Genomic DNA, 23,343 nt, shown 5'->3' with positions numbered 1-23,343 from the left:
GTGGGAAGTGGAAGTGTTGTGGTTAGCGCGCTGCACTGTGAACCCCGCGACCCAAGCACGTTTCCCCACTCACGACCAAAAACAGCGGCGAATATTTTGAACCTGGGCCTCGCCTAGGTCGACTCACACTTAAATGACTACCTGGCGCGGAGGTTTAGTAAGCATCAGCACTGGGGAGACAAAGGCAGCCGTGCGCGGATCTGACCACCTCGCACACCGTCTTGGCTTTCAAAGGTGTTCGCGAACAGCACTTGTCACAAGTGTGTTAAGGGCTATACGGGGGGATCTTTGTCTCATTTATGTATACGTCTGAACGTGAGTGTGTGCGCGCGCGTGTATGTATACGTGTTGGTGATAACCGGGCAAAATGCGTGCACGGAGTATAACAATGCAATTTAATCTTCTATTTATTTACTCCCGTCTAACCATCACGCAGAGCCTACCGCTCGCCGAAACAAGATAATACACACCCCAACAATGTAGTAAAATCATCCATTGGTTAGTGGCACCCCTTTGAAGTGCAGATTACCAAATATATTAATCGTGCGAAATTATGTCCGGTGGGTGCAGTCACATTAGCCGTGTGAAAAGACCAATTACGAACGAGCATTAAAATCGCACACGCCGTCTTTTATACATATATTTTAAGTGCCTTAAATATTAATGCCCAAGGCTTAGAGAGCGAGTTTGCAAAAGGCGTAGGTGCGAATAATATCCTGGAAAAATGTGTATTGCAATTTACCCGGCTCTCAAATTTCTCTGCCATCGCTCAATGGAACATGACAAGCCACAGGTTTTCTGCTCCAGAATCATCATCACCACCGCCGCCGCCGCTACTGGCTTATTGCAAGCGTTTATGACTGCCAAGAGATTACCAGTGGTTGAATGCAAGTTTAAAGATTCAACCTCCGTTGTCAAAATTAACAGAATCACCGTCCACTACTCAGCCACCTGCACCCAGCACTCTCTACCAGGAACATAAACTGAGCAACTTGCACCCTGCAACCCAGCACCCTCTACTAGGAACATAAACGAGCAACTTGTACCTAGGACTCTCCACCAGGACCTACCAACCAACCTCCACCAGCAACATCCACCCAGAAGGTTTAACCCAGCACTCTCCACAAGCCATTTCCACTCAGAACCCTACACTCGGCACTCTCCACAAGAAAGCCAGCACCCTCTACCAGCGCTCATCACTCTCCACCAGTACTGTGCACCATCCACCCTCTCCCGCCAGCACCAGCAGCCTCCGCTATTGCTCAGAATCATTCGCAAGTACCCAACCCCATCCACTATCCACCAGCACACATCAACCCAGCACTCTCCATGAGCGCGCACCTCTCTCCACCAGCACACTTTGCCCAGCACCCACAACTCTCCACCAGCACATTTCACCGAGAACCCTCAACCAGAACCCTCGCCACTAGCACCACTGCACCTTCTCGCCCATTAAGGTGGCTCGGAGCCGTAAATCACGGGAAGTCACTGGCGTGTTTGACCCAAAGCGCAATCATTAACACTGAACGCTGGCCATAGCCCAGCAGTAGCCTGCAGCACGTGGACAGAAGTAGAGATAACAGTAATTGGACTTTAAGTTAAATAAATATTGCATAAGAACGGCGCGCTGGTGCGAGCGATGGGGCGGGTATAGAAAGGGAGGCATGCAGTAAGGCATACAGAATCAGCGAAGCATGTCCCTGCGGCCCTTCAACTACATTTTGAGCCTGGGCACTGATCCTTCCTCCCACCACCGCTGCTTTCTTTCGCCCCCCCCCCACCTTAAACTAAATCTCCAGATGATTATTTGTCTGCTCACCCATCTGTAAAATCACCCTACCCCATATGAATTTAATTAGGGTAGGAGTTATAGTGTGTGGGGGGAGGGGGGGCTCCACGCACCGGTCGTTCGGCAGGTTAATCGCGAAGTCTCAGTATGCACCGTATGTTGAACTTATTTTGCACCCACGTGCGCTAACTGCTGTGTCACCAACCACTCCACCACCCGACAGAAAGGCACCCAGCGCTAGGTAAACACTCCACACCCGCGCGCCGATCGCTTTAGAATTTACAGCCGGCTATTAATCAGCAGCTGTAGGTGCAGCGGACTGTGGAGTCCCAGGGTCTGCTGTACGATAAAACCATCCCTCAACCTACCCAATTCTCACGCCATCGCTAGGCAATCTCGCTTTTGTTTAATTCTGTAAATGACGAGAAATACCACGAACGCAGCTTGTAAACAAATAGCTTTAACAACGCACAAAGGTGTGCACTCAATGTACAAAACCTCCCAGGCCCTATCCGTATTTGCAATGTATAGCGGTCTCCAGATACAGTATATTTGTTGTTTTTGCTGATGCCTGTTGGGATGGTGACCTGGAACGGTCTACAGTTATTCTGCTTCGCTGCGGCCTGCATGGTCAGGGCGGGTACATCTTCTCCACTTTGAGTGTGTGGTCTAGACACGGCAAACATGGCCACACGCATCATCGGTTCTTTCGAACTCGTGGTCTGGGCAAGGCCGAGAGACGTTGCGGATTTACGGTTCTGCGCGCTCCCCTGGTGTGCCTTAACGCAGCAGTGGCCCCGTACACCCCCCCCACCCCCCCGCGGTCCTTCATATTGGTCCTTCTGCCACCAATGAGCGAGTGCAGACACTCAAGGACGAGTGTCCGATTGGCACGCTTCTTCAGACGTTCCGATGTTTAAGGGCCCAGTGAGGTCTCTTTCGTGACTGTCCGTGACGCCACACTTTTTTGTACGAGTCCAAAAGAAAACTAAACGTATTCGGATAGTCCAACATTTCGTATGCTGTACATCTCGGCCGGCGTTATGGATATTTATTAAAGACTAACACGAAAATTGGGAAAGCGTCCCCCGAGGAGAGACCTTAATTTGTTGGTCATGTTGTTTAGAATTTCCGCTCACCGCAAACATCAGTGACGAATATCTGAACCGGGTCCAGGGCCTCCCCTATGTCGACTCAGCCTTATCAATGAGTGCCTGGTGCGTGTGTATACGTCAGCACTGGGGAGACAAAGGCGTCCAGGTGTGGTGCTGACGATGGGTTGTGCAATTAAAAAAAAATAGATTTGTATGTGGAGAGACGGATTTGTGAAGGTTCACACATTGTTTATATTCTTGTCGTTTCAAATATGTGAAAACGATCGAAAATGTATCCGAACAAATCCCAGATAAATAACAAAAAATTGTTCAAATCCCAAAACTCATCGTCTCTAACGTGCATTAATTTTAAATCAGCTTAACAGCAGAGTCTGTGACAGACCCGTTGTGGATTCTAAAACCACAGCCGCCGCCGCTGCATCCTCCCGGCAAAACGTGGGAACAAACATGCATTCTTGAGCCGTGGTGGTGGGCTCGCGTGTGTGCCGTGCTCGCACCGATTCGTTAATTAGTCCCTGAGCTCCCGCGTGGACCACCCCCCTCCCCTACCACCACCACGGTCGCCGCGTGCGCGCGCGTGCACCTGCGCGCACGCGCGTGAGTTGCGCGACTGGCGCTCAAAGTCCCAGCCACGGACGGCGGGGGCTCGCCAAGGCGGCTCAGTCCCGAGACTAAAGCCACGAGCCGAGCTTAAATATCCACGCGACGCCCGTGGTTTCTCCCCCACCCCCCGCCCAAAAAAAGTAAAACCATACAGCAGCCGTCCTCACCCCAGTCTAGAAAACTGCCCGTGTTCACCACCACCACCTAACCAATCAACCACCCTCCCCGCTTCTAGTGGCCGCTGGTCCACAGAGTTGGGGTCAGACGTTTTTCACCCGCCCTACCACAGAGTGATATGCTCGTCGCGAGACGGGCAAACAGATATTTGTAGCAGAAAAAAATTGTCAGGGCAAAAGACCCCGCCGCCCATCCACACGCAACCCCCCCCCCAACTCTTCACCAACCCGCACTGCCCAGCGTGGTGAAGTATGGTCAAACAAACCCCCCGCCACCGACATGGGAGTGTGGGGGAGACCTTCATCCAGCGGTGGACTGATAAAAGACTCCGAAGCAAGGTTAAAAATCGTGCACTCAAAAGCCAGCTGCTAGGCTGATACGAGATTGGCCTCATGCTTTTGAGTGCTCATCAGCAATTCAGACATGCCCAGAGATACCGAGTGGCATGAAGGGCACGGGATAAACCGGAGGCGAGGAGAGGACCCGAATGAACTGCCCTTTTAGCCTCTCTTTGTTGCAGTGTTACGTAATCTGGGACAAAGGGCTCCACAGTCTGGCAGTTTTCTGCTGGTATGTGTGTATGTGAGCGTGTGTGTGTGTATATGTGAGCGTGTGTGTATATGTGAGCGTGTCTGTGTGTATGTGAGCGTGTCTGTGTGTGTATGTGAGCGTGTCTGTGTGTGTACGTGAGCGTGTGTGTGTGTACGTGAGCGTGTGTGTGTGTACGTGAGCGTGTGTGTGTGTACGTGAGCGTGTGTGTGTGTACGTGAGCGTGTGTGTGTGTATGTGAGCGTGTGTACGTGAGCGTGTGTGTGTGTACGTGAGCGTGTGTATGTGAGCGTGTGTTTACGTGAGCGTGTATGTGTGTACGGGGAGCGGTAGTGTAGCGGTTAGCGCGCTGCGCTATGAACCTGGCGACCCGGGTTCGATTTCCGCTCAGGGCCAACACCAGTGACGTTTATCTGAACCGGTCCTGGGCCTCCCCTAGGTCGACTCAGCCTAAAATGAGTACATGGTGCGGTGTGTAAACATCGCCACTGGGGAGACAAAGGCGGTCGGGCGTGGTGCTGGCTACCCACCCCCTCGTGTACCGTTCCGGCCTTCATAGGTGCTCGCTGACAGCACTTGCCCCTACAGTCTGTTAAGGCTATACGGGGGAACTTTGTCTTGTGTGTGTACGGGGAGCGGTGGCGCAGTGGTTAGCGCTGGACTGCGCTACAAACTTAGCCCACGGCCAACACCAGCAACCATTGTCTGTACCGGTCCTGAAATTCATTCACCCCCCCCCACTGCAATGGTCTCACCCAATTCACACCGCGCGCACCTGGCTGGGTAACACCTGTGCTGTCTGCAGTGCGAGAGGAATATTTTATTTGGTAATGGGCGGGGGGGGGGTGCTCACGGCGCCTGTGGCGAGATTGAAGCCTCCGCAATGAGCTCGGATAATAATTCACCGCCGCACACATCTCACACTCCAAGCCCACTGGCGGGCCCCCCTAGGTGGCCGGCCTCTTGTTACGGCCCCCCGAGGATTCGCAACATGTAAAAACACCCCCACAATCATCATCATCACCACCACCACCGTGCTGCTGTCACAAACCCCCAGTGTGGCGGACCTGGCACATTCTCATGGTGTCGTTCGTTTTCTTTCGTTTCTCAGTCCGCTTGTCCTGGCGGCGTGTTGAGTAGGGGCGGTCCACACATCCCTACTACACTACACACTGTACACTACACACTGTACACTACACACTGTACACTACACACTATACACTACACACTATACACTACACACTATACACTACACACTATACACTACACACTATACACTACACACTATACACTACACACTACACTATACACCACACCATACACTACTATACACTACTGTACACTACTATACACCACACTATACACCACACTATACACTACACTATACACCACACTATACACTACACTATACACCACACTATACACCACACTATACACTACACACCACACTATACACCACACTACACTATACACCACACACTACACTATACACCACACAATACACCACACTATACACCACACTACACACCACACTACACACCACACTACACACTACAGTATACACCACACTATACACTACACCACACTATACAATACACTATACACCACACTATACACTACACACCACACTATACACTACACTATACACCACACTATACACTACACTATACACTACACACTACACTATACACCACACTATACACCACACTATACGCCACACTATACGCTACACTATACGCCACACTATACACCACACTATACACCACACTATACACCACACTATACACTACACACCACACTATACACCACCCTACACACCACACTATACACCACACTACACTCTATACACTACACTATACACCACACACTACACTATACACCACACAATACACTACACACTATACACCACACTACACACCACACTACACTATACTATACACCACTCTATACATTACACCACACTATACAATACACTATACACCACACTATACACTACACACCACACTATACACTACACTATACACCACACTATACACCACACTATACACTACACTATACACCACACACCACACTATACACTACACTATACACTACACTATACACTACACACCACACTACACACTACACTATACACCACACTATACACTACACTTCACATTACACTATACACTACACCACACTATACACTACACTATACACGACAGCAGCGTGTTGAGTAGTGGCGGTACACACCTCCCTCTCCCTGGCGACAGACTCCAGTACTACTACACTACTATACACTACACTATACACTACAACACTACACTACTATACACTACACTATACACTACAGCATCGTGTCGAGTAGTGTCGGTACACACCTTCCTTTCCCTGGCGACAGACTCCAGCACAACTACGACACTATACACTCCTAAACACTATACAATACTATACACTACACACTATTATACACTACACTACGATACACTACACTACGATACACTACTACACTCTACGCTACTATACACTGCTACACTATACAGACAGGGCGATTTAAACATGGAGGCCCCTGGCGCACTTAAACGACCCCAACCACCGCCCTGGCATGGGCCGGGGAAGTAATCCGCTCCGCCCGGTGATTTACCGTGACGTGTGCGCCGCTTTACTCATTCGCACGCTCATCTTATCTCTCTCTCTCCTCTCCCCGTCTCTCTCACTCGCTCCCTGTCTCTCTCTGCCTGCCTGTACGCCGATCGATGTGATGTGGCTGGAAGCTAGCCAAGCAGAAAAAAACGTGTTTTATTTTCTCTCTCGCTCCCAAAAATGCTAATACATGTTCAGAGGTTGGTCACGTGTGAAAAGACTCGCCCCCTGCCATAGGAATGTGGAAGTTCCACCACTGGATCAAGGTTGCAAACGGGAGGTGAGCACCGATTCTTCATTATTCACTTGAGCAGGAAATCACTTTTGTGCAAAGCTGCCTCGACTTGGCTCATCATAATCTCTTGCGGGGTTGGGTAGCTAAAATATGTACCACCTTGTGGGAAATCGAGATTGGTTGTCTTGAAATATAGAATGGTCTCCTGCCATAGGAATATGGAATTTATACCACTGGCTCAAGGCTGCCAAAATAAATGCGCACTGCCCAATCGTATCTATGTAATGTATGGTTCTGTATATTACGTCACATGTCTCTACGTAAGTGTATGGGTCCCTATGTAAGTCTATGGGTCCCTATGCAAGTCCATCGGTCTCTAAGTAAGTCCATCGGTCTCTATGTAAGTACGTCGGTCTCTACCATAATTTTATGCAAGTATTTCTGTACGCGTGATTCATGGCTTGGCAGCTTGTTCCGCGTGTGGAATTACTCCGAACCACACGGAGCAATTCCGAGAAAAAAAAAAGCGTGCACACGCTCGCTCGCTCTCTCGTCCTGCGATGGCACGAACCCCCGAGAGGCATCCGCATCCGCTCGGAGCGCGCGAGTATCTCCGTAATTAACTTATTCGCGTTCGCAATCGCCTCTAATTTGTAGCTAATTTGAGGTGTCCACCGACACTCAATTCATTAAAACCGGAGCTTGTGGTCCCTCCCCCAAAGAACGTCCGCGAACGAGCACCCGGTTTTTTTCCCCCTCTCTCTCCCCAAAATTCACCACGATCGGAGCCACACGATGGTGGGGGTGTAGGGGGGGGGGGCTGCATTTAGAATTCCTCCCACACTTCCGGTTATTGTGATACCAATGTGGTAAAGGCGCAGCCCCTGCAAGTGCTCTGCCCACGTCACTGCTGTGCGGATGAGGAACCTCCACCAAGACGGAGCTCTGGAAGAACCTGCTCTGGAGAGTGCGGTATCCTGCTCTTCACGTTCATGGTGTTGAATGAGAGTAAGCGCAGCGATCGTCATGGGAAACGAATAACAACAACAACAACAACGTCATATCGCTTGCAATTCACCGGCGTTATATCCCACGCAAATGCGCGGGCGCTGCGTTTGCATTGGCATTGTACGAGCAAGCAAACCGCGGTGGGTTAGGGTTGTCAACTCTGCGACACCTGTCTGTGAGATTGTATGGAGGGGAAGGCGATGAAGGCGATGGTGGCGACGCCGATGGACAGGATGGCATTGAGTGGGTACGGGCGTAGGATGTACAGCGTCTGACGTAACGCTGCCGGGTTTAGTTTTAAGGCGTCGGGGTTGTGGGGGGGTGCCACACAGTGTAGTTGTGGGGGGGGGGGCACACAGTGGAGTAAGCCCCTGAGGCTCCGCAACCGCCCCCCCCCCCACGCTCCTATAGGCGGACGTCCCTGGGTCCGCGGGAGGTGTCGCTGTGGGGACAAGAAAGGGGCTTTGCGGTCCAAGTTTGCCGGTTCGTTTGTTGGGGCGTCAGCGGCGCACGCTCGGCCGGCGTCATTATTCACCCCCTTATCGGCTCCCTCCCCCTGCCCCGCGCTCAACACCGCCCCCTCTCTTCCCCGCCCCCCCCGTTCTCTTATCAGTGACATATTTGTTCGACTCACTGTTGTGGCGATTCATCGTTCAAAGGGAGGACAATTGCGCAATGGAGTTTCACAGGCAGACGCTCACATGCATCTGGCCACTCCAGGTACGAACAAAAAAAACAAAATTAAAGTTTTAATTGTTTTTTAACGCATCCCATCAGCCGCAATTTCTCATATACACACACACTCGAAGATAAAGATCTCCCATACAGTATTCACTTTTTTGGGGCAAGTGCTGTTAGCGAGCGCCTATGAGGGCCGCGCGGCACACGAGCGGGTGGGTGGCAAGCACCACGCCCGACCGCCTTTGTCTTCCCAGTGGCGACGTTTACACACCGCACCAGGTACTCGTTTGAGGCTAATTCGACCTAGGGGAGGCCCAGGACCGGTTTAGATAATCGTCACTGGGTGTTGGCCGTGAGCGGGAATCAGACTGGTCGCCGGGTTCGTAACGCAACGCGCTAACCGCTACACTACACGGACACACACACAGTGACACACACAGACACGCACAGACACACACACACACTCACAAGGCGGCGTCTGACTCGGAAGTGGTGGTGGTGGGTACGGGGGGATCGAACCCAGGCTCCCCCCCCCCTAATCGCTGCGAGGTTGCGAGCGTCACTCACCGCTGCGCCACCACTTTACAGCCCTTCTTTACAAATCTCTCTCCCTTACGTCGAAGCGTTTCTACCCCCCCCCCCCCCCCCCTGTACCACCCTCCCTCAATTCCCTCTCTCCAAAAACGTCTCCTCTCGGGCGCTCCGCGCGCCGATTTAATTTTATGTTTCACTGCTCCGTCGTTCCGTTTGAAGGGATCCCGTTTAACGCAGCACCACCGCAATGTAAATCACGGGGCCGCTCCGACTGCCAAGGGTCCAGCAGCCCAGGCGATTTGTCGAGCTCCGGCAGATGATGTTGATTTTGCAAGTGCCCGAGAATATTTGTAATCCTTCCCCCGGTCCACTCTATCTACCCCCGCACCCACCAAAGGCAAGGATCTCCGCCCCCCACCCCCACCATCACGTATCGTCTTTAACAAAACTGTTGCAGCAAGTACTGTTGCAGCAAGTGCTGTTCGCGAGCAGCGCCTATTAAGGGCCGGCACGGCACGCGAGGTTTGTGCGCGGTGTCCAGCATCACGCCGGACCGGCTTTGTCTCCCCAGTGGCGATGTTTACACTCCGCACTGGGTACTCATTTGAGGCCGAGTCGATCTAGGGGAGGCCCAGAACCGGTTCGGGCAATCGTCGCGGGTGTTGATGGCCGTGAGCGGGAATCGAACTCGGCTGAGCGGGTTCGTAGCGCTGCTACGTTCACCACTACACGACCGCTCCCCAAACCCCCTCCCTACCCCACCCGTAACACTCAACACTCCATCCCTCCCCCTTCCCCAAAAAACAACTACCACCACCAATATTCGATAGCACCGGTGCAGAGTTCAGATATCGATCGCCACTGATGTTATCTTGAGCCCGGAATCGAATTCAGGGCACCGGGATCGTAGCGCAGAGAGCGCTTACCGCTGCTGCTACACCCACACACAACAACACAATTTGGGACGGTTAAAGGCGCGGCCCTGCAATCCCTTCGGTCGTGGCCCTGCCGGTTGAAGCCGCCTCCGCTTGGAGGGAGTTCTGCTCGAAAGCTCGCGAGTTCTCGCGCACTTTTATAATAATTAAAAAAACCGTGACACCAGTGGTAAGCATGAATTATTTCAAGAGGCACTGCCAAATCGCTGACATCCCAGCGCATGACACGGCACGCGCTCCCTTGCTCAGGGGCGTCACGACGGCGACTATGACGACGACGATCACGATGATGACGATCACGATGATGACGATCAGCTGCTGTCACCCCCCCCCCAACCCCACCCCCCTCGGGGTGTTTCAAACAGCCATCGTCACCGCTAACCCCGACCACCCCACTTCCCCCTAACGTTACTGCACTCGCAGCCACCATCGGAATATATCGACACCTCATTAACGCCCACGCGTTGATTTACCGGATTATTAATGTCACGATGCACTCTCTTAGCCCGGTAGCGTCCTCGATGTTCCAGCAGCCCACAACGGCCACTCCCAAACCCCCCTCAACCCCCCTCCCCCCGTGACCTTTCTGTTTGACCCCCATGAGACGTCCAATCAACCTTTGACCTCCACCACCCTCCCTTGCAGATCCATCATGGATTGACGATGAGTGATTATTGACGATGAGTGATGATTGACAGTTGTAATTATTAACCACCCCTCCCTCATCGCGCACCTCCCCCTCACCCACCTCGCCTAAACCACGCCGCTTTGCACCTCACCCACTCCCTCACCGCCGGTGTATGGGAGGGAGTGGTGGTGCAGTGGTTAGCGCGCGGCGCTACGGACCCGGCCACCCCTGGTGGGTTCCCGCTGACAATAAAATATTCGGTGGCGAATATTTGAACCGGTTCTGCGCCTCCGCTAGATCGACTCGGCCTTAAAAGCGAGTGAACCCGTGGCGGTTTGCAGACATCGGCACTGGGAGGGGGCGGGGGGGGGAGACAAAGGCGGTCGGGCGTGAGTGGCGCTGGCCACACCATCCCCACCTCGTGTTTGCGTGCCGCGCTTCATTGGTGCTGCTACTCGCGGACAGCCCTTGCCCCAAACAGCCTGTTGAAGGCTATACCGAAGGGGATCTTTGTCTTTGTAGTAGCACCACGTTGACTGGGCCCGAGGTTGGAGGAGCGATCTGGGATCTGGGTGGAGACAGTCTCAGCGATAATTTCGGCTTGCACGCGCACACACACACACAGACACGCGCAGACACGCGCACACACACACAGACACGCGCACGCACAGACACGCACACACACACAGACACGCACACAGACACACACAGACACGCACACAGACACGCACAGGCGCGCACACAGACACGCACAGGCGCACACACAGACACGCACACACAGACACGCGCACACAGACACGCGCACACAGACACGCGCACACACACACGCACACACAGACACGCGCACACACACACACGCACAGACACGCGCACACACACACACGCACAGACACACACAGAGAGGAAACCACTGTAGCTATCAGGAAGACAGTGGGAGTTCTGCCACCTTCAAATCTAAGATTGAAAACTCATTTTCGTGCTTTAGTTTTGTTCTCCTTCCCTCGCACCTTTGATTATCACGGTTGGCTTCGTACGGTGCGAAAGAAGTTCAACATATAGTACATAACATAGCGAGAGAGAGATTTATGTCTGCGTGCCGTTTGCGCGTTTTGCTTTGTGACAGCCGAGTTTAGATTTAGTTAAAACGCAGCTGCTGGGCACAGGGGCCAGAAGGGCCAACCACGACGGCAAGTGTCAAGTTCCGAACGGGGCACTACGATTACCAAAGTTGTGGAGTGCTAGACAAAGAGCAGAATGCGTGTCTTGAACAGAGGGTGAGAGCGAGTGGGTGAATTGGCGAGCGAGTGATCGGGTGAGTGGGTGGTGTGAGTACAACGATTGAATGGGGCCGAATGAGCGAGTGGGTGGATTGGTGAATTGTTATGTTGTTAACCTGCGTGTGTGTGTGTTTGTGTTCTCCAATCCGCTCACGGCAAACACTAGTGACGATTATCTGAACCGGTCATGGGCTTCCCCTAGGTAGACTCAGCCTCAAATGAGTACCTGGTGTGCGGTGTGTAAACATCGCCGCCGGGGAGATCAAGGCAGCCGGGCGTGGTGCTGGCCACCCACCCCCTGGTGTGCCGTGCCGGCCTTCATAGGTGCTCGCTAACAGCACTTGCCCCAAACAGTCTGTTCAGCCTATACGGGGGATCTTTGTCTTTTGTTCTCCAATCCACGTGCCACTCCTCCTCGTTCTCCCGCTCTCTCCGTGCGATTCCTACGTATGTGTGTGTACATGTGTTGAACTTCTTTCGCACCGTACGTAGCCAACCGTGCCAATCCGTGGTGCGGTTTCATCGCAACGCCCCGTACAGGGCAGGCGATGGAGGGGGGGGGCGGGGTGATGAGCGGCGCGGTGCTGCCCGGTGCTGCCCGCCGAGTCCTGGACCCTTGTGGTAGGGGCGAAGGAAACGTCGCGAAAGCGACGCCACTGAATATTCGCTGAGCGTCGCACGACTGCTGGTGCCCTCGCTCCCCCTACCCCAATCTACCCACGCGTGTTACCCCCCCTCGCCCTCTTCCTGCCTCCTAGCTCCCCCTCTATCCCTCTCAGCCTCCCTCTCCCGATCTCTCAGCCTCTCTCCTTGCCTCCCTCTCGGTTTAATTCCCTCAGCCTCCCTCCCTCCCAACATCCCTCCCTGCCTCCTTCTCAGCTTCCCTGCCTATCCGCCTCCATCCCTAGCTCCCTGATCGACTCCCTCCCACTCAGCCTCCGACTCACCCAACCTTTCCCCCTCAATCTAAGCAGCCGCCACCACCACCAACCAATCTTCGTGTTCCATGAAAGCGGCATTGTGTCCAACTGATACACAGATAGGCAACAAATGAATGAACAGAACAAGATCTGTTTCACATTACGAAACAAAATAACGATTTAGTTCTGTGGGGGCCCTCTGTCCTAGTGTCTACACGTGGCCTAGACAATGCCGTGAAAGTTAAAGGCACAGCACTAGCCGCTACAATATCGCTCTCCCCACTTACATATGCACACACACATATACAGTGTAGATATATATAGACGTCCAAAAGACAAAGATCCACCGTGTACCCTACATCATCTGTTGGGCCAAGTGCTGTTAGCAGGCATCGGAGTTGGGCACTTTTCGGCATAACTCAATACCACATGGATTCCATCAGAGGCCTAGCCATAATAATAATAATCCTATAATATTTTATAACCCATGTTAAATTCATAACAATTGCGAGGATGTATGTATGTTGAACTCCTTTCGCACCGTACGTAGCCAACCCGTGCAAATCGGCGGAGGATAAAACAAAGGCGAGATGGATGGATTGGAAGTCTGTCGCTTTGTGCCATACAAAAAATATAATTATGGAAAGAGCGTTCCCGGAGTGGTCCGGATGAGTTGAGCCCCAGCTCGTGAGTAACGGTGGGGGGAGGGGGGGGTGACTCGGGGTATCCCAAAAGCAAGCGGCGTGCAGAGCTCCCGTAACGACATCATTACAGAGACTGCCAAGTAAACACGGAGAGTGGTTGCAGGCCCGTCTATCAATTACCCTGGTGGAGACAGCTGCCTGCCTTCAGATCAAATACACCCACTGACAACACCGCCCCGCGCGCGCGCGTGTGTATGTTGCCTGAAAAGACAACGGATATATAATAGGCGACGTTTCGGGCAATGGCCCTTCTTCATAGCACGTAGCATGTTAGTGTGCGAGTGCACCGAGCTTCACAGGGATACAACACCTCCGATGAGCGGGGTTGGCTACGTACGGTGGGAAAGAAGTTCAACGCACATACAGACACTTCTCAAGCTGTCTGGGAATCCAATGCTGCAGCAGTTACTGATGCTGCTGAGAGCCATGCAACACAACGAAAGTGGCGCCGATATTTCTCTTGCGCATTTTTTTTCATTTTTTTATTTAGAGGGAATGGTGGGGGTGAGCGGCGGGGGCGGAGGAGGGTGGCAAGTCGCGTGAGATTTCTGCTCATTAACAGCAAAAAAAACTAAAATAATAACGACGAATAATTTCTCGAGGGAGAAGAAGTTAAACCGACACGGTTCAGCTGGGAAGTTCTAACGCGACACGGAAAGCCTCTCTCCCCCTCTCCCTCGCGTCTCGCGATCAGCCGCCACCACCCTCCGACTCCAGCAGCACACAGGCACAGCAGCACACAGGTACAGCAGCACGCACACAGGTAGCCCAGGCAGCAGCTGTCGTCGTGACCCAGGAGGAACAACCATGCACACGCATTGGACATTCCGCAACGCTTTCACCAACGGTGCGTTTTGTTATCGGATACATTTCTTTAACCGGGTGTGGCGGTGGCGGTGGCTTTACGCACGTGGCCTGTGATCTGTCGAGGCAACTGTGGAGGCAGCGAGGGTTGGTGGACCACACCACGCAGAGCTTGGAGAAGGGGAGGATTTGGCACAGACTTCTCACCACCGCGTGGCCGCTGCTGCATTCCCGCTCCTCTGTGCTTCCTCCACCTGGCGCCTTCGAGTCATCCTCACTCTCCACCTTCGAGTCATCCTCACTGTCCACCTTCGAGTCATCCTCACTCTCCACTTTCGAGTAATCCTCACTCTCCACCTTCGAGTCATCCTCACTCTCCATCTCTCCACGAGAGCGAGGGACTACTGCGTGGCAGTGCTTTACAAGTTGAAATCATCATTAGTCAAAGTATTTATTAAGAAATTACTCATAATAGAGTTTTTTTGGGTTAGATCGCGTAAATATATAAATGTGTCGTTAAAACCCGCCACCAATCGACACAGCCAACTAGTAAGGGTTTTCACGTAAACAGAGCATGCCAATTCGTCACTAGTACAGCACACCGGTGTGTTAGAGAGCCAAGCCACAACATTTGCAAGCGGAGTACGACGTTTCGCCAGTAATTACAACTAGCTTCATCAGGCGACAGCCAGATTTGTGGAGAACCAAGACATTATTATTAGCCGCATGGTAATGGAAAGGCTAAAGGGAAGATATGCATATTTGCCTATCTTACCTTTAGCCCTGGTTTCTGCATCCGAGTTTCGGGAAACGCGGTGATCAATACGTGACCAATACGCCATGACCAATACGCCATGACCAATACGCGTGATCACTACGTGATCAATATGCCATGATCAATACGCCCGATGTCATCCCGGGACGAGTCTCTAATCACAACACGATTCAAGTGTCGTGCAGATCGGATCGACTCTACGAGAGCTATCCCCACTTCTACCACGCTACAGGCGGGTTGTTCATCCCAGTGCGGACAGCTCACGTCACAGATGTCCGGTGAACATGTCCAGTGAATAACCGTCAACTGTGACTCATTCCCCAGAAACATCTCTGAGATGCACTCCCCCATCACGCTGAGAAGTTCTGGACACCAAAAATGTTTGCTATTCCTCTCGATATGACATCGTTGACGTCATCACCATCACTACTGCAGTGACTCCATTACACCTCCTCCTTCCACCTCCTCCTTCCACCTCCTCCTCTCCTCTCTCCCGCTCCCTCTCCTCTCTCCCCCTCCCTCCTCCTCCTCTCTCCTCCTGCTACCTCCCACTCCTCCTCCACCCTCTTCCTCTCTTATCCTATCTTCACCCTTCCCCCACTCCATTCCAAACCGCCGCCCCCCCTAAATTCCACCCCTAGGCAGTGCTTGAGGAGGCGCGCAGAGTGCAGGACACGACGGGGGGTGAAGAGGCCTTTGAGATGGAGACAAGTGGAGGGGAGATGGATGAGGTGGTGGGGGTGCTGGTGATGGGAGGAGATGTCCACAGTGACGGCTGTGTGATGCGGGATAAGATAATGAGAGGAAGACCCGGGTGGGAGTAGGGAGGGGGGGTGGTGGTGATGGGGAGAGAAGAGTCAGACGCACGCCAAATAAGAGTTGTAAATGTACGCGTGTTGAACTTCTTTCGTAGCCAACCGTGCTAATCGGAGGTGCGTGGGGAAGGACAGATGTACGTATGTAGAACTTCTTTCGCACCGTACGTAGCCAACCGTGCTAATCGGAGGTGCGTCAGAAGGACAACAAAACGGAGGGGGAAAAGACTGATGGATGCATGGGGAGGGGGGGGGGGACATCCGGCACTGACTTGGCCCGGCAGTAGCAACGATCGCCACTCGCTGTAGAGGGGCATCGTTGGAACCTGGGCAGGCCGCCCTGGTTATTAAGTTCCTTCCACTATTTAAGTTCCCATTTGAACAAAAAACATATCTTTTTGTCCCTTGGGAGGGGGCAATATTTAAATACATTTCACGTGTGTTTTTTTTATTAGTGTTGTCTTGTACAGCATTTGCGAGATGCAGTTTTGCGTGAACGACGCTGCATATACTCTACGTGAAAAAAAAACACATTATTATTACTGTTTAACACGTAGGCTTTCGCGACCAATATTATTCATAATAAAGGTTTTTGAGTTAGATCGCGTAAGTATAAATGTGTCGTGACCCTCCACCACCCGACACAGCCAGCGAGGTTCATCATGTAAACAACGCGCCAATTATATTCTTGGTTCTTTCAGTAAAGTCACGTAGAAGGGAAACAATAAAATAATATAAATATAAAACAATAAAATTATCACGACGTTTCGACTACAACACAAGCAATCATCATGAGGTGTGAAAACCACAGCAAGAAAATGTGAAAAATTTGAAAAATGTTGATGATTTGCTTGTGTTGCAGTCGAAACGTCGTGACAATTGTATTGTTTTATATTTTTATTTTGTTTCCCTTCTACGTGACTTTACCGAAAGACTCAAGAATATGAATCCCTGCAGTCACGAAAGCTTAAAATCAAAATTTAACGCGCCAATTAGTTTACTACTTCAACCCACCGGTGTGTTGGAGAGTAAATCCACAACAAGGTGGGTGGTGGATCGTTACAACACATTTATACTTACGCGACCTAACCCAAAAACCTTTATTATGGAGCATTATTACTACCTTCGGGGGTGTAACAACCGTGAAAAATAGTGCGCGACTTTGGCTTCGGTCACGGCACGTGTTAAAAAAAAAACTACCCCCGGGCGTCGTTGGAAGAAGGAGGCAGCCCTCGTGTGCCGGTGTCATGTTCACAATTGTTTTTTTTGTGCGTGCCAAATTAGAAAAAAATGATACCACTAATTATTCAATTGGGATTACAAAAAAGACAAAGACCCCCCCCCCCCCCCCCGATATAGCCTCAACAGACTGCAGGGGAAAGTGCTGTTAAACGAGCAGCACCTACGAAGGGCCGGCACTGAGGCACACGAGGGGGTGGGTGGCCAACACCACGCTCGATCGCCTTTGTCTCCGCAGCGGCGATGTTTTTACACACCACACCAGGTACTCGTTTGAGGCCGAGTAGGGGAGGCCCAGGACCGCTTCAGATATTCGTCACCGGTGTTGGCCGCGAGCGGGAATCGAACTCGGGTCGCCGGGTTACGTAGCGCAGCGTAGCGTTAACCACTACACTACCGCTCCCCAATTGGGATTACTCGCGCGCACACACACGGCAACACCGCTCCTCCGCCCCCACCACTGTGGAGCTACTGTAGCCTGTGTCTGAAACAACACAGCGGTGCCTTCCTTCGTGATGACAGCCTTGTTGCCACACAGAGGCAGCTGCCACTGGGGGTTCCCCTCGATCCTCTCTCCTCCTAGGCTCGAGGACACAGCAACAACATCAGCAGCATCGCCTCCTCCTGGGAAGCCACCGCAAGCTGAGAAACACAGCGGCGCCTGCCTTCAACTAAACTATTCAACATTTTTTATTTGACCAAGTAAGGCCCCGCTGAGCTAGAGAGTTATTTTTTTCAGAAGCGAACCGGCCGCACACGTAATGATAACTCAAGTGGCTCATCATCGTGTAGAGATTTATAGCGGCCAAATACTCTAAACGCGGGGACGTCGATTCTCAATGTGGGGGGGGGGGGGGGTGGTGGAACGGGAGGACCTGGAGAAAAATCCACGGGACCACGGAGAGAGAGACACGCAGACTCCAAATATACAGCAGCAGGCGTCAGGGTCGGGATCGAACCCACGACCTCCTGCGTACCAGGCGAGGTAGTTAACATCTCCTAGCCACCGCGGCGTCCTTCGTGACGATAGCCGTGCGATACGAGAAGGACGGCGCCAATAACAAACGGATCCAAGTTATTGTGAATAACTGGGACTCCTGTAGGTTCAAGAGGTTTGTTCATAAGTCGAATGTTCGTCAGTAGAGGAGTGTATAGAGAGAGTTATGGGTGGGAGTGGGGACTATGGGGAGGGGGGGGCAGAGCCATGCAATGTGATTATGGTAATAGTTTGAGAAGGCTGATAGATGTAGAAGGTAGGAACGCGGATTAAAGAGAGATACTGTATATCGACATACTGACAGACTAACAGACAGAACGATAGACGGGTGGATAGACAGTCGTAGGGGCGCACACATTCGTAGATTAAAAGACAAACAAAAGACAAACAGATGGAACGAGAGATAGGCAGAAGGTTAGAGTTTGCGTGAGATGGACTGCATGATAGACACATGGAATGTTTGACAGATAAGAGACAAATCCGACTGACGCGAGTTTTATTAATCGACAAAGAGGTCGGAGCGAGGAGGGCCAGGTGGTCAGATAACGTCCATTGAATATCTTGATTTGAAGCTTTCGTGACTGCAGGAATCCATGCTCTTTGGTTCTATCCACTGAATACTAATAGACACGCAGATGGGTTAGGTAGACAGGACACATATGGTCTGATGACCAGATACAGGGTTGACCTTTCCGAGGCGGCGATGGCCCAGCGAGTCTGTTTCAGGAGAGACCCACTCAGCGTGGGACTACAAGAATTCGCCTCTGTTGGTGTGCACGTGCACGCGCGTGTGAGTGTGCGAGTCTCGACTCGGCCTCAAATGAGTACTTGGTGCGGTGTGTAAACATTGCCACTTGGGAGACAAAGGCGGCCGGGCCCAGTGCTGCCCCCCCCTCCCCCGCCACCTGCGTCATGTGCCGTGCAGGCCTTCATAGGCGCGTACTTGCTCCAAAGGTCTGTTGATGCTATATGAGAGAAGTGCAGTATTTGTCTTGTGCGTGTGTGTGTGTGGTTCAGGAGCGGTGGCGCAGTGGTTAGCGCACTGCGCTCCAATCCCCGGCCACCCGGGTTCGCTGACCCGCTTGCGACCAATAACAAAGTGGCCTCCCCTAAGGTCAACTCAGCCTTAAATGAGCACCTGGTGGCGTGTGTAAAAAGCAGCACTGGAGAGACAAAGGCGGCCGGGTCGTAGTGTTGGCCACCACCTCGCGTGGCCTTTATCCGGCCTTAACGGATGCTCGCTAAAAGCACTTGCCCCATCGTAAGTCTGTTGGTGGCTGGGCATACGGGGGATCTTTGCCTTTGTTTTGTATGTACACGTAAGGTGGCACACAACCGCGTTACGAAGCGGGCTACCCACGTTCGATTCCCGGTCACGGCTAACATCAGTGGCGAGTGACGCTTTGAATGTATTGGCGAGCGCCCCCCCCCCCCCCCATAGGGTCGAGTCAACCTCAAAATCAGAACTCGGTTCTGTGCGTAAACATCAGCAACTGTGTGGGGGGGGGGGGGGGGAGACAAAGGCGGCCGAGCGAGCGTGGGGTTCTAGACACATCACCACCCCCACGCCCCATGCGCCGTTCCGACCTTTTAATAGCACACACTTGCCCCAGCGGGTATGCAAGTCTATACGGGGGGTCTTTGTACACGCCTGTGCGTGTGTATACATGCCTGTGTGTACGTCTTTGTAGGTCTGTGTGTGCGTGTGTGTGTGTATTATGGGGAGCGGTAGTGCAGCGGGTTAGCGCGCTGCGCTAGGAACGCGGCCACCCGGGTTCGATTCCCGATCACGGTCAACACCAGGGACAATAATCTGAACCGGTCCTGTGCCTCCGCTAGGTCGACTTAGCCTCAAATGAGAACCTGGTGCGGTGCGTAAACATCGCCACTCGGGAGACAAAAGCGACCGGGCGTGGTGCTGGCCACCCACCGCCTCGTGTGCCGTGCCGACCTTCATAGGTGCTCGCTAACAGCACATGCTCCTACAGTCTGTTACGGCTATACGAGGTTATTTTATGTTAGTGTATACAGGTACAATTGTATATATGCGGGCATATCTGTGTGTGCGCGTGTCAGATTAAGTACGATTTCCAAGTATTGCCTTGCGGCAGTTTTGCACAGATTATAATAAGCATGCCCCTGCTGCCTTAAAACTCGCACAGCACAGACAGAGTGTCCTTGGCTCAAAACTCACTCCAATGCAGCAGCCGTGGTGCAACATTCCACGTTCCAATGGCAGGGGCCAGGACGTTCCTCCTAGGACGCGAATTGGCGTAAACACGTGCCACGTGTGCGTGGATTTGAGCGTTCCAACGCGTACAGTGGGGGTTCCATGACCGCATTCCATACCTGGCATACTTGATGTGCTTCTTTTACCATTAACAAAAACACAAAGCTTACCCGTATAGTCTTGACAGACTGTCGGGGCACGTGCGGGTAGCGAGCGCCTATTAAAGGCCGACCAAGGCAAGGACCCCCCTCCCCCCCTTCCTCCGGTAAAGACATAAAGAGGAAAGTAATCTTAGCGAGCACCTATTAAGACCGGCGCACGCACATGTAATGCCCTCTCACAATAGAAACTCGGGTTTCATTGCTTGAGAATCATCGACCCTTGGTCAATCCACTGCTGGATGAAGACCTCTTTCTCCAAGCCGCCACACCGTTCGCGATCGTGCGCAGCAGCGATCTTTCCACCGCCCGTTCTCTCGCCACACGGAGTCGAGTTCGTCGCTCCATCTCCTCGACTCGGGCGCGTTCCAAACCTTGGCTGCCACTCCCCGTTATTCTCTTCGACCATCGTCGTCGTCGTTGTCATCATCCCTTGCAGCCGTCACGTGTCCCTGCCCAAGTCGCACTTCTCTCGACAGCTTGAATTGATGTTGTTTTGATATAAATCAGGATAAAAACACAATAGACCAGTCCACTGGCTTCACAAAATGGTACCGAATTTATCGACCGTGGACGGGGAGGGGGATAGACTATGATGGGACTAAGTAAGACCCGACAGCCGGTTCTAAGCAATGTGCAGTGTCGTCACACACACAATACAGTACACGTGTACAAGCCCTTCGGTCAATCCACTGCTGGATGACCGCCTCCCACGCCCGCGCCCGTGTGCATCCGCGGGGTTTGCTTTGACCATACTTCACCACGCACAAACGCCGATGTCTCTGCGTTGCACTCTGGCGCCCACGACTCAGCCCCGAAACCTATGGCACCCCGTTGGGCCGGCCCCGACACTCGCCCACATTGCACTGTCCAAGCTCAAAATGGTTCGCAGAAGGTATCATCCACATCATCAGCAGCAGCAACATCAACAACAGGATCAACATCAGCGGCAACACCAACGACATGAACATCATCATCAGCAGCAGCGGCATCAGCCACATGACCACATGGATGGGCATTTTTTGCTTCAACCCAGCGCCTTCGCAGCACATGGAACGTATCAGCCAGAGCAACATCATCGGCAACAATATCAGCAGCAGCAGCAACAGCACGAACGATGATAAAGGCTCTCACCTTTCATCCATTCCACCACCTGTCGAGGTGACCACTTGCTGATAGGCTCCATTGCTCCGCGTCGGGTTCCCAATCTTTACATCACATCAGCGGCTCACATCACCATCGTCGGCAGTGGAACAGGATGGCTGCGTCCGTCATTACATCATCGCCGCGGCCACCACCATCAGCGCCACCCGCCACCATCAACACGACATCGACGAAGACGACTGCACCATGGGATCGGTGCTCAAGTGGCGGTGGTTCGGTTCGTGGGTGGGGGGGGTCCGAACGTGCCTCCCCTTTTCCTCCTTGCGACTCTTCCTTATTTCCTCGTCGTTATTAAACCTCGTCTTCCGCGCGTCCCACCTCTTCGCTTGCACAATCCACCGCGGTCCTTGCGATCACCAAAGATTCTCCGGCGTGGGTGAAGAGGAGGAGGAGGGGGGGGCGAGCACCACGCATCAGTAATTCGCCGCCACGTCGCCCGCAGGAACGCAAATCGCCAACTACGGCGATCGTCCACCGCGCGTCTTTGCTCATGCGCCCTTCGGATGTTTTTTTTATCTTTCCTTAAACGGCGACCGACTGAACTCTCCTCTCTCTTCCCCTTTCTCTCTCCCCTCTGTCTGGTCTGTCTCAGTGGGCCGCCCGAGATGTCAAGCACACCAAATCGAAGATCGCTTGGAGCCAACTGCAACTACAGCGGCAGTCGCAGCAGCAACAACACAAATATGATGATCATCCAAAGGAGCGGCGGCAAGAAGGCAGGGGGGGGGGGTGTAGAGAGCGAGAGATGGAACCAAGGTTGAACAATTCCCCCCTTCCTCCGATGAAGCCGTGCGCTGTGAAGGTTGCTTCTCCGACGGAGGTCGACGAGGTTCGATGTTGCAGGGCGCCGATCACAACCAAGCGCTTCACCACTTAAAAGCGCAGCAGCATCACCATCGGCAGCGGCAGCGGCGGCGGCATCATCATCAGAAGCGGTCGTAGCATCAGCAGGCGAACCGCACTCCGCTGTGCATGACGGGGCCGCACACGTGCGCGATTACGCGAGTGTGACTCAACGGAGAAACGGACATTGCCTTGTTGGTGGTGGCTGGTTGTGGTGATGACGGTGGTGGTGGTGGTGCTGCTGCTGGGGTGGGGGAGGGGGTAAGCCGAGATGAGGGAGGAGGAAGAGGGATTTAGTGGGGGAGGGGAGAGCGATGGAGGAGGGGAAGATGCAGAGAGGTAAAGAGGGGTGGCAGCTCGCGAGGCAAGCGCGCCACCGCACGTTTTTGTCTGATATTGACCACAATGTGATACACCGACACAAGACAAAGATCCCCCGTGTAGCCTTGACAGACTGTAGGGGCAAGTGCTGTTCGCGAGCACCTATGAAGGCCAGAACGGTACACGAGGGGGGTAGGTGGCCAGCATCACGCCCGACCGC

At 52.8% G+C, this 23,343-nt stretch overlaps 1 protein-coding gene across 3 annotated transcripts in view; it reads right to left on the bottom strand.

Annotated features, from left to right (window-relative positions):
* The window catches only part of CNKSR2 (connector enhancer of kinase suppressor of Ras 2), a 194,839-nt gene extending 171,754 nt beyond the window's left edge, over window positions 1-23,085 (bottom strand). For all 3 annotated transcript variants that reach the window (XM_032972647.2, XM_032972648.2, XM_032972649.2), the window contains exon 1: window positions 21,930-23,085. In XM_032972647.2, coding sequence (XP_032828538.2) covers window positions 21,930-21,981 — 52 coding nt within the window. In that variant the 5' untranslated portion in view covers window positions 21,982-23,085. The remainder of the gene's footprint in view (window positions 1-21,929) is intronic.
* Between the last annotated feature and the right edge of the window lie 258 nt (window positions 23,086-23,343).

This window comes from Petromyzon marinus, chromosome 49 (assembly GCF_048934315.1).
Source record: "Petromyzon marinus isolate PM22_M1 ecotype Great Lakes invasive population chromosome 49, UKy_Petmar_22M1.pri1.0, whole genome shotgun sequence".
In the NCBI taxonomy this organism is placed as follows: domain Eukaryota; kingdom Metazoa; phylum Chordata; class Hyperoartia; order Petromyzontiformes; family Petromyzontidae; genus Petromyzon; species Petromyzon marinus.
This window is presented reverse-complemented; position numbering and strand designations above follow the sequence as displayed.